Source organism: Callionymus lyra, chromosome 7, assembly GCF_982586985.1.
Source record: "Callionymus lyra chromosome 7, fCalLyr1.hap1.1, whole genome shotgun sequence".
Taxonomy (NCBI): domain Eukaryota; kingdom Metazoa; phylum Chordata; class Actinopteri; order Syngnathiformes; family Callionymidae; genus Callionymus; species Callionymus lyra.
In genome coordinates, this window is record NC_141824.1 from 23,739,419 (window position 1) to 23,752,710 (window position 13,292).

A 13,292-nucleotide genomic window follows, 5' to 3' on the forward strand; every position below is an offset into this window, starting at 1 on the left:
TAAATCAACACTTTAGTTTATCTTTAAGGTTTTGTCAGTGAATGTGAAAGGTTTAGGTTTTGATAAATGCATTAAAAAAAAAAATCACAAATTATATTTGCTTAAAAATGTGTTGTATGTCAATAAAATCAAATATATTTATAATATTTATAGCAACATTTGTTTTATTGCCATTTGTGTATTTTTGGGTGAAAGTCAAGTTGTAGTCACGTCTGCACGTTTGTCCCCCAGGGAGATGAGGAGTCGAGTCTGGGTCTTCCCATCAGTCCTTTCATGGATCGATCGGGTCCACAGCTCGCCAAACTGCAGGAGTCCTTCATCACTCACATCGTCGGACCCCTGTGCTCCTCCTACGACTCAGCCGCTCTCATGCCGGGCGTCTGGGTCGACAACCCGGAAGACTTGTCGGACCCCTGCCAGCTTAAAGAAGAAGAGGAAGAGGAAGAAATGCCTGAAGATGATGCGTCGACAGGTTCTGATTCTTCACGTAAGTGAATGTTTAAAGTTCAACTGTGTCACACCTCACGTTAATTTCATATTTTATACTATTTCTACATTCATTTATTTCTGATATGCAAAAGAAACAACACATTCTGTTCGTGATTTAGAGCTAAGCAAATCTGTGTAAGCCGTGTTTTTTTTTACAGTGCATCCCATTTGTTTTCTCTTTCATTTAAAAATAAATATATACTTAAATTCCTTCAAAGACATAAGGCACAACACCCCACCATTGGGGTAACCTACATTTGCAGAGTTGTGTATTTGTTTAGAAAATGGCATATTACATGTACAAAAAAAAACATTTCTATTGTAATTAAACATACTTATTTTTACCTTAACATCTGGGACACGTGATTTAAGGGAAATGTTCTAGGAAATGTATTAAAAAAGCAAACTAATACGATCTAACGTTGTGTCTATAAAGGCAGAATGAATTAAACGATACAATTATAGTACAAATAATTATCTATAATTGGATTTTGATCATCTGATCAACTTAAAAAAAAAAGATATAATTTCTGCTGAAAGTTTGTTAGTCACATTGAGGACATTGCAGGGTGTAGTACTTCACATTCACACTAGCGGCAGAGTTCGAGATTATAGCGGATTGCCTTGGAGGGGGGCAAACACGCTCCAAATCTCTAAAAAGTAACTTTCGTGGACATTGCTGATTCTTCAGGAACCTTGATCAGAAAGAAAAATCCCCAATTTTAGGTTAAGTAAACATGCTCACTTAAAAACGCATAATTATTTCCATGTAATAAAATAAGTAATATATATTAAGTAATCGTAGGGACATTTCTTTTTCTGCGAAATATTTCTAAATGTCTCTAAGATGTTTCTGCAAGGAGTCAGTAGATCCATCAAACACAGAGGGAGAGGAAGATCGTTCCAAAGCGTAGGAGCAACAGCATGGAAGGATTGTGGATTCTGATCCACAGACCTCAGAACCCGAGCTGGTGTGTAAGGCTGGATCAGATCACTGATGTAAGGAGTCTGACCATGAATAGCTCTGAACCAGAATTTTAAAATTGATCCTGAAAGAAACTGGCAGCCAAAACTGAAAAGTTTTAAGGATCGGAGTAATGTGAGTTCTTCTACTAGAGCTGGTCTGAATTCTTGCTGCAGAGTTTTTTGTTAACTGCAGGCGAGACAGCTCCTTCTTGTTTAGACACGAAAATAAACTGTTACAATAGTCTAAACAAAAAGACACAAACCCATGGATTACCAGCCCCAGTTTGTGTTGTGACATCATTTTCCGAAGTTTAGAGATTTTCCTCAGTTGAAGGAAACAGTTTCTGGTCAGTTTTCTGCAGTGTTGTGTATATATATATATTCTTTTCTTTTTTCCTTTTTTTTTTAAACTAATTATATATATATTCTTCGTAATAACACAATATATTTTCTCATTCTACAGAGAGGCAACAAACACACAACGAGATCCGGAGGAAGGTTTTGTGCCAGATCACACAGCATCTTCTGGAAAACCACGAAATGTGGAAAAGAGTCATCGCTGCTGAAGTCCAGGAGAACTCCCAGGCCGACGAACTCAACTGCCTCAGCAGCAGCACCGACCCAATCACAGCCATCCACGAGGAGGAGGAGGAGACGACGAGCAAAGAGGAAGACTTGTCCGAAGAGGTGCAAGAGAGCGAAGAGGAGAAAATGCTGCTGCAGCCGGAAACTTGAGGGCGAGACGGCGGACGGCCTCACTCTCTTTACCTCTTCTCAAACCAGGAATCTGATCTTTGTTTAAAAAAATGTTGCTTTCTTAAGTGAACTCTTGATATGGTAGCCAGCGCATCACTTTGACACAACACTGTAGAAGATGTTTTGGGTATTATGTGCCTAACAAAAACAGGGTAGAGGACAGGAAGTGACTCAAGAGTCAAACAAAGTGTGGGAAAAAAAAGAAGATTTTTGTGGCCCTTTCCTCACCAAAATGTCTATGCTGCCATGTGACCACAGTTCATTTCGAATCCACCTCATCCATCGTCACGGTTGTTCCCAACTCTTCCTGTAGAAGCCGCCACCTGAGAACGAGAATGTGTACAAACAATTTGTGTGTGAAGACAATAGGATGAATTCCAGGAAGTTAGATGTGAGGGTTTGTCTGTGTGGATGTTAGGAGACGAGATGAAAAACTGTAGCTACTCACGGGAATCTGTGAACCGACGCTCGCACAAACTTCTCATTCTATACTCGGAAGTTCCACAAAGAACCCCGCGGCTCCCAAAGCTTTATTCCAGCGCACACAAGAAAGGTTTTTTCACAATACGTCGATTGTCCCGAGTCGCATGTTCTCTTCCCTCAAAGTCATCAACGCCCACATATATTAAGACCAGAGTAGCTATTATTGAACATGTTATGACAACAATCGACAGCATCTAAAGTTGCTTTTGTTACATTTGAATCCAGGTTATTTCTAGGAAATCCTTTTTTTATTTTCACTCATCGAGAACAAGTCATTTTTAAGCCAATTTAACATTGTTCTTTATCATAAAAAAAATGTTTGTTATTAGAAATTGTAGGTCTGTAATTTAATTCGAGATTTTTTTTATTTCCTTCAAAATATACAAAGATACAAAATGTCACTGTTGACTAGCTGCTTCTGTTTAAAATTTCTTTAAAAAAAAGGAAGATTTTCTTATCTGTTGTTTTACAGGGTGATAAAGTTTAATAGACCAAATATAATGACCCAAAAGAGCAAATAAATATTTTTAGTCAAGCGTTCTAGGTGATCTGTTTTCTCTGATGTCAGTTAAAGAAACAGTGTCCTTGGTTTAGCCCCAATATGTGATGATGTCACAGGATATTATTTAAGAAAAACTGCAATTTTTTTTACCTTTTACAGTCACAGATTGGACTGTTTTAAAGTTAATTGATGTGATATCGGTTTGGATGAGAATATCAATCCAACCATATCAGGCTTTTTGTTTCAACATTTATTTATTATAAATCATAAGATTTATTGGCTCTTATGCGTTAACAGAGTGGACACTGCTGAACCTAGATCTGTTTCCACTGGAACAGTCTGAAAAAAATTAAAGCCTGACTCAGACACAGCAATCAACATGAAAAATCTTAAATCGAACGTCTCTTACTCTGCCACACTTTGGATCAGCTGATGCAGAAACATTTATTTTTAAAAAACTTCATTTCACGTCCTCGTTCCCTTTATTTGATTAATCCACATGAAACCTTGTGGCACATCGTGTCCTTTGTCTTATTGCTCAACGTAACAAGATTAAAACACAGACAGAGATAAAAAACTTCCTGTACACATTTTAATCTCATTTAAACAGACAAACAACTCGACAGGGATCTCGGTAGAGGAAATATGCAATGAGTAGATGAAGAAGAAGTATTTTATTTCACCTCATTCACAAAAAAACAAAGCATATTTTTTTAGTGGGAGAATATGGCTGTTCTTTTTGGTAGTTTACGAAGCAGAGATGCACAGATTATTATTTCTGCAAAGACACAAAACACCCATGATTCAGGACAATATGTTGACATCTACAGTACATCTGCTCACACAAAGCTTTCATTGCTAATGTCAAGCAGATGTTTTCAAGCTGAAGAAACATAGCAATCAAATGTACTAAATCAAAATGTTTAGTATGAGACAGGTCAGGAAGTATTCGTAAACAAGCCATGCAGGACCCACTCGTTCTCTTCGTAAACATGTGTCGGGCTGGACCTTCCTATCGTGTGGTGGCTCGTATGCTCTTTGTTTCAAAGTTTCCTCTGTGATCCCAGTTTCCTCCCGCAGTCCAAAACCTTCATGTTATATATGACTCTACATTGTCAACAGGCTCATCAGAAGCATAACGTCCAGCGACTCCGGCCAATTAAATCCTCTCTTTCGTGTAAACAGAGAACTTCTGTGGCCCGTGTTTGCTTCCTGACCATATGCTGATGTGTTCCCACGCCTGAGTTCTTTCCTTTTTTAATTACTTTAAATGTAGATACTCAGAGATATGAGCTCACACTTAACTCATTTGTGCTTCACATTGTGTTGCATGTTGACACTGTAGGCATGAGTGGCATATCTTTGGAGCGCTTGGTAACATCGAGGGCAGATTGCACCGTCGCATGTTTTCTTGTATATTTAGACACCAAATATGACACTTTATTTATTTAAAATGACAATTTAAACTCTTTTTTTCATTATTTTTGCTTTATAAAATAGACATTTTATTTTGAAAAATGGGGCAACTTATTAAAAAATGAAAAAAAGGGAAACACTGTATTCTATCTCAGCTTAATCAATTTTCTAGTTCAGCTAATCGTTGTCCTTGAAATACACCATCCTGGTCGTCCTCCATGTCAACCTTGTAGCTGACATCTCGATTCTTCCATCAACCTGACACATCACAATGTTTAAAACATGTCAGAACAAATGTATACTATTGTGTGTAAAGCCCAGTCAAATAATAATCAATTATTTTTGCATTAATGTTTAAAAGGGCAACTAATGTGAAAATCCAACACATGTTTCAAATGTTGAAGTCTTCCTCTCCAAGATGCAGTAAGTCCTTCATTATGACAATGTTTTGAAGTTATTTCTTTAAAAAGTTCTCCCCCGTCCATTAAAGTCCATTATGACATAATAATGGTCTTCACTCCTCCTCCAGTCAGCTGTAAAAACACCTCGCTTTGTTTACACAACAAGTCCCTTGGAGGTGGAGACTTCCAGTATTGATGAAACTCGAAAAGTGAAAAACGTACACAGCAGAGTGGGCGTGGTTATGGTAAACAAGATTTCCTCTCCAGATAGATAAAGTGTTTTTTCAGTGAGCGGGGCTTGAGCAATTTAAATATTTAAATAAAATAGATTTTTGTACAAACAGACACATAACGATGATACAATAAAGGTCCGAGATCTATTTAAGATACACTTAAATCAACACATTAGTTGCCCTTTAAAAAAACAGAATTCCTTGAATTATTATGCAAACTTCAGGAAAAATGCGTAATTCTGAGTGGTTTTATTTTCATACTCAAATTGATTATATCAGAGTCTGAGAATATAATCTTCAAATGTACCAGAAACATCATGGGTTTGATTTTACTCCAAAAGCAAATTTGGAAGCTTAAGTAGCATTTTTTATTTTTCACGATTTTCATCACAGTTGCACTTTCCTCGGTTGTACATTGATGCCTAAAGTCATTCGCCACAATGGTGCAGGGTCTTCAACTCGGCAGTCAGGGGTCCTCCGGAGGTGAAGGGAAATGTGCAAACCAAAGACACTTGTGGAACTATTTGAGATTTGCACCAAATGAGCCCTAAACTATGTTGTCAGTTCCTTCCAGTAACGGTTATCGACATATTTACACTTTTCTTAGTACTAGAGCCGCAGGTGAGGTCACAGTCTGTTATGAGTTTTGCCGCTGCCTTGCCAAAAGGCAGCAGTAGCAGTACAATGGGGCTGAGCTAATGTTTGATTCTCAGCCTGACGCCTGTGTTTTATTCTTTTGAAGTTTTGCACCAAAAACATTCCTTTTTGTACGGAGTGTTGTTTCAGCTGCTGTTGAGCGGGAGGGGCAGAACTTCTGTGCCATAACATTCTCACATGTATGTAAGTATGTATGTATGTAAACACCAGCTCCACGCTTCTTTCATCATTGTTTCTTTTCACACAGAGGAAACCAAAAGAAACTTTTTTTCAAATTGTTTATCTCAAATGCAAGACAAACAAAAAAAAAAAAACTGGGACGTTCCGCTTCTACATCCGGCACTTCACAAGACTGGACTCGCAATTTTTTCTCTTTTGCACTTAACACATGTAGCAATACCTGCAGGATTGGGAAGACGTGTGATTCACTAGTATTTGTGGAATAATACATTTTATTTCTCGTGTGAATTTGTATAAAAAAAAAAAATATACAATTATATATAAACTGTACAAATTAAAAAAAAAAAAAAAAAAGTATATTATATCCAAAAAACTTTTAGAAAATATTTATTTTTACTGTTTTGTAATTTAGACACAATACTGTAGCTTCTCTATTGCCAGAACTGCTGGAAGTGCCTCTCGAAAATGTACGACTATACACTATATTCAGTAGGAGCTGTCACTAGGAGAGCGGTGTCGATGTTGTCGTGTGCATATTGTCAAATATAAGATTTATCAAAGCGGCTCCTGTCTCCTTTTCTTACCTCAGCAGAGTTCCATCTGTCCGTGTGTCTCTTGAAAGACATTTGAATTAGATCTACAGGAAGTGTTGATTGTAGTGAAGAGTCGATGAGGCTTTATGAAACAGCTGCTGAGGTATCATGATACAGTATCTGCATTTTTAAAGACCACTAGATGTCACTCTCAGTCTTAAAAGTTGCCAGGTGTCATTGAATTAGTAGATCAGAGTTAAAGATGATCAAGTACAGTGCGCCATCTAGTGGCTTTTCAAAATAAAGACACTGTATTATGATACCTCATCAGCTGTTTCATGAAGCCTCGTCAACACATCACTAGTTTGTGACTCTCTGTTCTTCAGAAAGAAGGTATACCGTTTGCACCGCTCTTCATGTGTGTTGTGCAAGCCGGTCCTGGAACACTGCTGCCATCTGCTGTTGAACAATGTCAAATGTTAAAAAGGGTATCAAAGTATGTCAATAAATTAGACATAGAGCAGGGTTGCTTACAAAAGTAAGCTTAATATGAAATCAAACTGGGAATTAAAAAGGTTATATTAAAGGGAAATATGGTATTTTCTTATTGAAATATAATCAATATACCGTAGATTAAGACCACCACACTTATTAAGGTCTTACCCAGGTCTTATGTGGAGCAATAATATTCCGGGCCACAAATTAGCATTTATTTATATAAGGTATTATTCTTTGGTACAGGGGTCTCAACTGTGGGCCATTTGGAGCCGATGAAATAGTATTCTGGGGAACTTTCTTTTGATCTCGGCGTTGTATGAATGAGGGCTCGGCAAGAACTTCATCTTTGACGATTTCAGATTGTTATTGTGATAAAGATCACCAAAAGAAAATACAGTTAAGATAAAACCTATTTCTAAAAATAAAAAATATGAAACAAAGTTAGACAAAAATGGACTAATATTCACTCTGAAAACCTACAGAAATATAAATGTAAATGTAATTGGTTTGGGTAAAGTTGTCCGAAAATATGTTTAAAAAACAAGAATGTTCCTCTGGTTGTTACGTTTGATAGCCATGTTGGAACACATGTGGTGCAGCAAGTTAAGAAGCTAACACATGCAGCTCACACGCACACATATTCCTGTGAATTCCAGTCAAACATACAGTACTCAGCGAGAATTCTGACCGGCTCTAGTAGAAGAACTCACATTTCCCCGATTTTTAAAACTCTTCACTGGCTGCCAGTTTCTTTCAGGATCAATTTTAAAATTCTGGTTCTTATATTTAGATCTATTCATGGTCAGGCTCCTCCTTACATCAGTGATCTGATCCAGCCTTACACCCCAGCTCGGGCTCTGAGGTCTGTGGATCAGAATCTACTGATGGTTCCTGAACATGCATCAGGACCAGAGGAGAGAAATCCTTCCAGAATGTTGCTCCTAAGCTTTGGAACGATCTTCATCTCCCTCTGTGTTTGATGATCTACTGACTCCTTGAAGAAACATCTTAAGACGTTTTTATTTGTTCAGGCTTTTCCCTGATTTTCTAGGACTCCTGTGTTTGTCTTATGTGTCTTGGCCTTTTAAAGTATTTATTTTTTACTGTTTATTGTTTTTGATTGTGGTTTGTGACACTGGTCTAGAAAGGTAATTTACAAATAAACTTCACTTACTTACTTACTAACATCTTTGCCATCGACCATATTTTATTGTCAGATTTTATTTAATTTTTTGCATTTGTTGCACAAATAAATGAACTATGCTAATGGTTACATGACATATGTAAGTAAGCTGTATTTGTAAAGCGCATCCTCAGGCACATTTCTTGTTTGTTTTCTTGGATGTTTCACGCTCCGTCCATTCAAAAATAACCTCTTATGTGTAAATAACATTGTAAATAGAAAGGCGACCGGATCTGTAGTGCACCGTTCGTGCTAATCCGTATCCCATCATCAAAAAAACAATACACAGAGTTACACAGTTTGGTTGACTGTTTAAAATATGTGTGTAAACTATGAACATATGACCAAAGTGCACATTACATCTATTGTCGGTATTTAACCAGCATGTAATGTCGTTCTTCTCAGCTGCTGGGAAAAGACTAAATCTTTTAAAGTGCTTAACGCGGCTGTAAGACTCACATTGTCGATCATGAGATCTGAGCAAAATAGTGCGTTTGTCATTTCTATCTAAACTAGAGCATAGATGCTTCATATTGATCGTGGACCTCCATGGCAACAGTGGCGCAGCGACCAGGTTCTAATTCAACTATTTGTGGCAGAATCTCCCTCCACGACTGCTCAGATGGGCTTTACGGAGCAATGTGGGAATTCTTGACATTCACCCACGTGACAAACCAACCGGCTTTTCTGTTCCAAGCACTTGTGACGGAACAAGTGAGGTCCAGAACCAATCACCTCAGGAAGTGACAATTGCACCTGAAAGCTAATATTTAAATGATTTTCTAGAAAAGTTTATAATTTGACATTAAGCGAATGGTTACATTCCGAGATGTTCTACAGTTCCGCAAGAATTTAAGAAGGTTTTAAAGAAACATGTGTGGCTTCTAACTAGGGCTGTGTATTGGCAAGAATCCGAAAGAAACTTTGTTTTAAAGTCATAATGAGTCCAGACATGAGCTTTCAAAGCTGCTGGAGCTCAGTCATTGCGGCCATTTCGCAGATTTTCTTGATACTTTGACACGGAGGAAATGTGACCTACTAGTGGCCAGAGGTTTCATTGCACCACACAAATGAATAAACACTGGGAATATTTAAGTGTTAATTGTAAAATAAAATATTGAATGATTGTACTCTACACACATACTATTGAAATGTAAACCATAAATTGAACTAAAATAAAATGTTATTTGAAAGATAAAAAGCTTTTTTTTTTTTTTTAGTGCTATTGAATATCGATACTGTAGTTGGAATGAAAACATTGCAATATACATCGTTATAGTATTTTCTTGTACCACTACTTCAAGCCATCACTGATGATATTAGAAACACATTTTTTTATTTATATATTGCTATTATCAGGGGAAGGTTCCAACAATTAGGAATTATATTAAATACATATGCACGAAATTAAACATGAAAAAGTAACATCTTAGCCATGAATACAAATTTAACTATTTACAAATGGTAGATTACAAATTGAAAAATGTGCGGAAAAAGGAACCCTGAAAAAACTTTATAAAAACGACTTGTCTGATTGCAACTACGGCTAAGCTAACATTGCTCATGATCTCGTTGAAAACATTCATACTGTGGCAAAAGTAAGATTTAAATTCTACCTTTGCTTATTAAGTGAATACAGCACTTTCTTTTTGCCGTCCAAAATGAAGATGTTAGGCCGGTTCAATGATAAAAAAAAAACAAGTGACTAGTATTTCACCAAAGACATGTTGAAGAAAAAGATAACAAAAGATGTTTAGATAAAAATGAAGTGACAATAGTGAGGCTGGAACAAGTTGTTCTTCCTGCAGGCTGACTTGGCTGTAATACTAAGGAGAGAGTGTGACCGACTGTGGTGCCTCTACAGAGAAATATAAAGGATCTAACTGTACTGTAACGCTTGCTGTTGTTTCAAGACCAAAATAAATACACCTAGAAACAGATGATCGAGATCGGGAGAGGCTTTGATTTAAGGTTAATAAAAAGTGTCACGTTAGAGTTTCATGTAACCTCATGTAAGTGACATTTGATACTGCTGAGGAACTGCTCGAGGCAACAGCACACACCATAAGTCTCCCTCAGCATCCAATGGAGGCATGAACTAGTTCACCTCCTCGCTGGAGGAACTGGATCTGACAAAAACTTCAACGTCACATGGTTGGAAAACAAAATCATAGATACATAAAAAGTGACCAACAACAACAAAACTTTGTTTAATGGGCAAAAAAAAAGTACACTAACAACTAAGCCCACAATACAAATCACGCACCACAAAAAGGCTTGACCAATATTTTGAAAGTGGGGTAGATACTCTTCAAAACATTGTGAATATTGCAGAGCTGACGTGTTACGCTTTGAGTGTGACAGTCATGCAATTTTTAGTTAGTTTTTGGCATCACTTCACACAACACACAGACATCGAGTCATCGTGATTTAATATTTTTACACAACAGAAGTAGGAAATATTTACTTTATATATATATATATACAAATTAAGAGCATTGAACCACAACATATGCCTTGTAATCTTTTGCTATCACACTCATACTTTGTACTGTTTGTTATTAGTTAATTTATTTATGTTATTATTCATTATCTTGTGCCATATTTATTGATTGTTTAAAACAAATTTAGATTGAATATGTTCCATTTAAGATGGCAAGTTTAAGAAGCCAAATAATAAAATATAAAACTTGGATGTAGAATTGTATAGAATAAAAAATCAAAACATCACATTTCAACTGCGACTCATACAGTATATGTCAAAGATGACAGGTTTATGACGCTATAAATCAATAATTATTCCAAGTTACGATCAATGACCGACATAGATCTCTTGTAGAAAATGTAGACTACTATCCCGCAAAATATCTTAACATTTCAACATAGACTTTTGGATGAATTAATTAAAATGAATAAATAAATCATATTTTAGTAATATGACGTTGACAAAGATGACCGTGAATATCAAGGTAAAAAACACTTTTTTTTTTCTTTTTTTTTGCTGAAACTTCGCATCCCTGATATTTTGTGTCAGTGTATTTAATTATTTGGCTCCAATTAGGGGCTTAAATGAGAATTATTTAGATACTTTAACTATAACGTTACAACAATTTTGCTGAAAGTTGTCAGGAAATAAGATCTGACATAAGGCATTGTCAATCATCTTAGAACTGGTGAAGAGAAAATAAAAAAGGATCATAAAATGAACATCCTTCACCTTAGATTGTAAAAGATCTTGGTATTTGCAGTCATATTTAAATAAGCTTTTTTTCTTTTTGTTTTACCTTCTAACTCGTTGAATGCAGGCTAAAACTTCCGAGATGCCGGATCTTATTTCAATATTAACTAATGCTTTGGAATTTTATTTTGAATTGGACTAAAAATATGTTTAAACTGTCATCGTCCTCCACACCATCACAAACATTTAAGCACCAAACTCTCAAACATATTAACACAATATATTTTTATTAAAGGAGGGGTAGGTGATCATGGGAAGTCTAACCCCATAAATAGAGTTGAACATCAAATCTTTTCCATTAGTTTTGTTTACTCATACTTTTTTATTCCTCGTGTTACTTTTTCTTTGTGTCAGAAACTGTTAATATTTGGCCACAATTAAAGGAGGTTTTGAGAAGAAAGAAAATGGAGTGAGACGAAGGAGGAGGAGGAGGAGGAGGAGAAAGCGACGGGAGGAGGGAGGTGAGGGAGGAGGTAACTGCAGTCACAGACCCGCACAGACACAGCGGACACTTCACACATCATCCGACTGGACGTGTCCAAGTGGCGGAGATACATCTCTCAGCCTTTTTCCCTCCGTTGATCTGTGGAGAAAGTGGAAAACCTGGAGATGAACAGAGAAGAATCTTCTCGTCTTCATCATCCTCGATTCTCTGCGTAGGTCATGAGAAGTTTGACCGGCGCAGGCTGAGGAGGCTGACCGCTGCAGACGATCCATCCCCGGAGTTCCCTGGACACGGAGGTCGGTGCGTTTTTTTTTTCTTTTCTTTTCTGTTGGACATTGTGTTCCTCGTTCACACTCCTAAATCCATCCTCGGTAAATCAGATCAGGAATCGTAACTCGAGCTCATTTCTTAAAGCGATTAAACAGTTTATGCGCAGATATTCCATTTATTTTCACAGCTTTAAAGTAATTTACAGCAATTTAACTCATGTGTATTTAGTTATGATGAACCGTAAGATAAACATTTTTGATCATAACCATGTGCTATAAATATATATATATATATATATATATATATATATATATATATATATATATATAATCATTTAAGCAGCAAAGTGTAAAAGTGAAAATCCATATCCTTATCCCAAACTGAAAAATTTAGAAGTAATAGTAAATACGAATAAATATAAATTAAATGAAGTAAATATAATAGTAAAAATAATCTCTTCAACCAATAAATGCTATTTAAAGTGCAACTAACTCTCATCATGACCATGTTTTTATCTTATTACTTTATAAAGTTCTCCCCCCGTCTGAAATCTCGGCGAACAAGAGGTTACGAAAGGAGAGTCCATCATAACGAATTAATGGTTTCACTCCTCCTCCAACCACCTGTAATCACACCCACTTTGTTTATACAAAAAGTCCCTTGGAGGTGGAGACTTCTGGCATTGATGACCCGTGGTGACAAATTGGAGGAATTGGGGAATTAAATTTTGTGTCCTTCCTTGTTAAATGTGAAGGAAAGCTACATAATGAACTAGTTGTTATTTTACTAAACAAATAATGTCAGTGAAAGAAAAAAACATATTTAATTGTATTAGCATTAGAGTCCACAGCAGGGCAGGAACATTACATTTCCTAAGGGGATCCCCTGCATCCCCATTATTTCATACAAATAAAAATGTGTATTTGATAGACTTTATTAAAAAAATTGCAAATGTGTATTAAAAATTTGTGTAATTTCTGAGGAGTAAAAAAATGTAAAATAGTTGCTGTTGATATTTTGCATATGATAATAATAATCTCTA

The 13,292-nt window shown here is 36.3% G+C and overlaps 2 protein-coding genes across 3 annotated transcripts in view; both read left to right on the plus strand.

Moving 5' to 3' along the window:
- LOC148075751 (cGMP-inhibited 3',5'-cyclic phosphodiesterase 3A-like) overlaps positions 1-6,640 on the plus strand; it is a 76,420-nt gene extending 69,780 nt beyond the window's left edge. The window contains exons 17-18 of the mRNA XM_087794929.1: positions 232-487; positions 1,919-6,640. Of these exons, the coding sequence (XP_087651055.1) occupies positions 232-487; positions 1,919-2,190 (528 nt within the window). The 3' untranslated portion in view covers positions 2,191-6,640. The remainder of the gene's footprint in view (positions 1-231; positions 488-1,918) is intronic.
- Positions 6,641-12,021: 5,381 nt separating this feature from the next.
- LOC148075752 (solute carrier organic anion transporter family member 1C1-like) overlaps positions 12,022-13,292 on the plus strand; it is a 30,500-nt gene continuing 29,229 nt past the window's right edge. Inside the window, exon 1 of one of the 2 annotated variants that reach the window (XM_087795509.1) lies at positions 12,022-12,280. The gene's annotated coding sequence lies outside the window, so the exon portion shown is untranslated. The remainder of the gene's footprint in view (positions 12,281-13,292) is intronic. The other variant, XM_087795507.1, reaches the window with a different exon arrangement.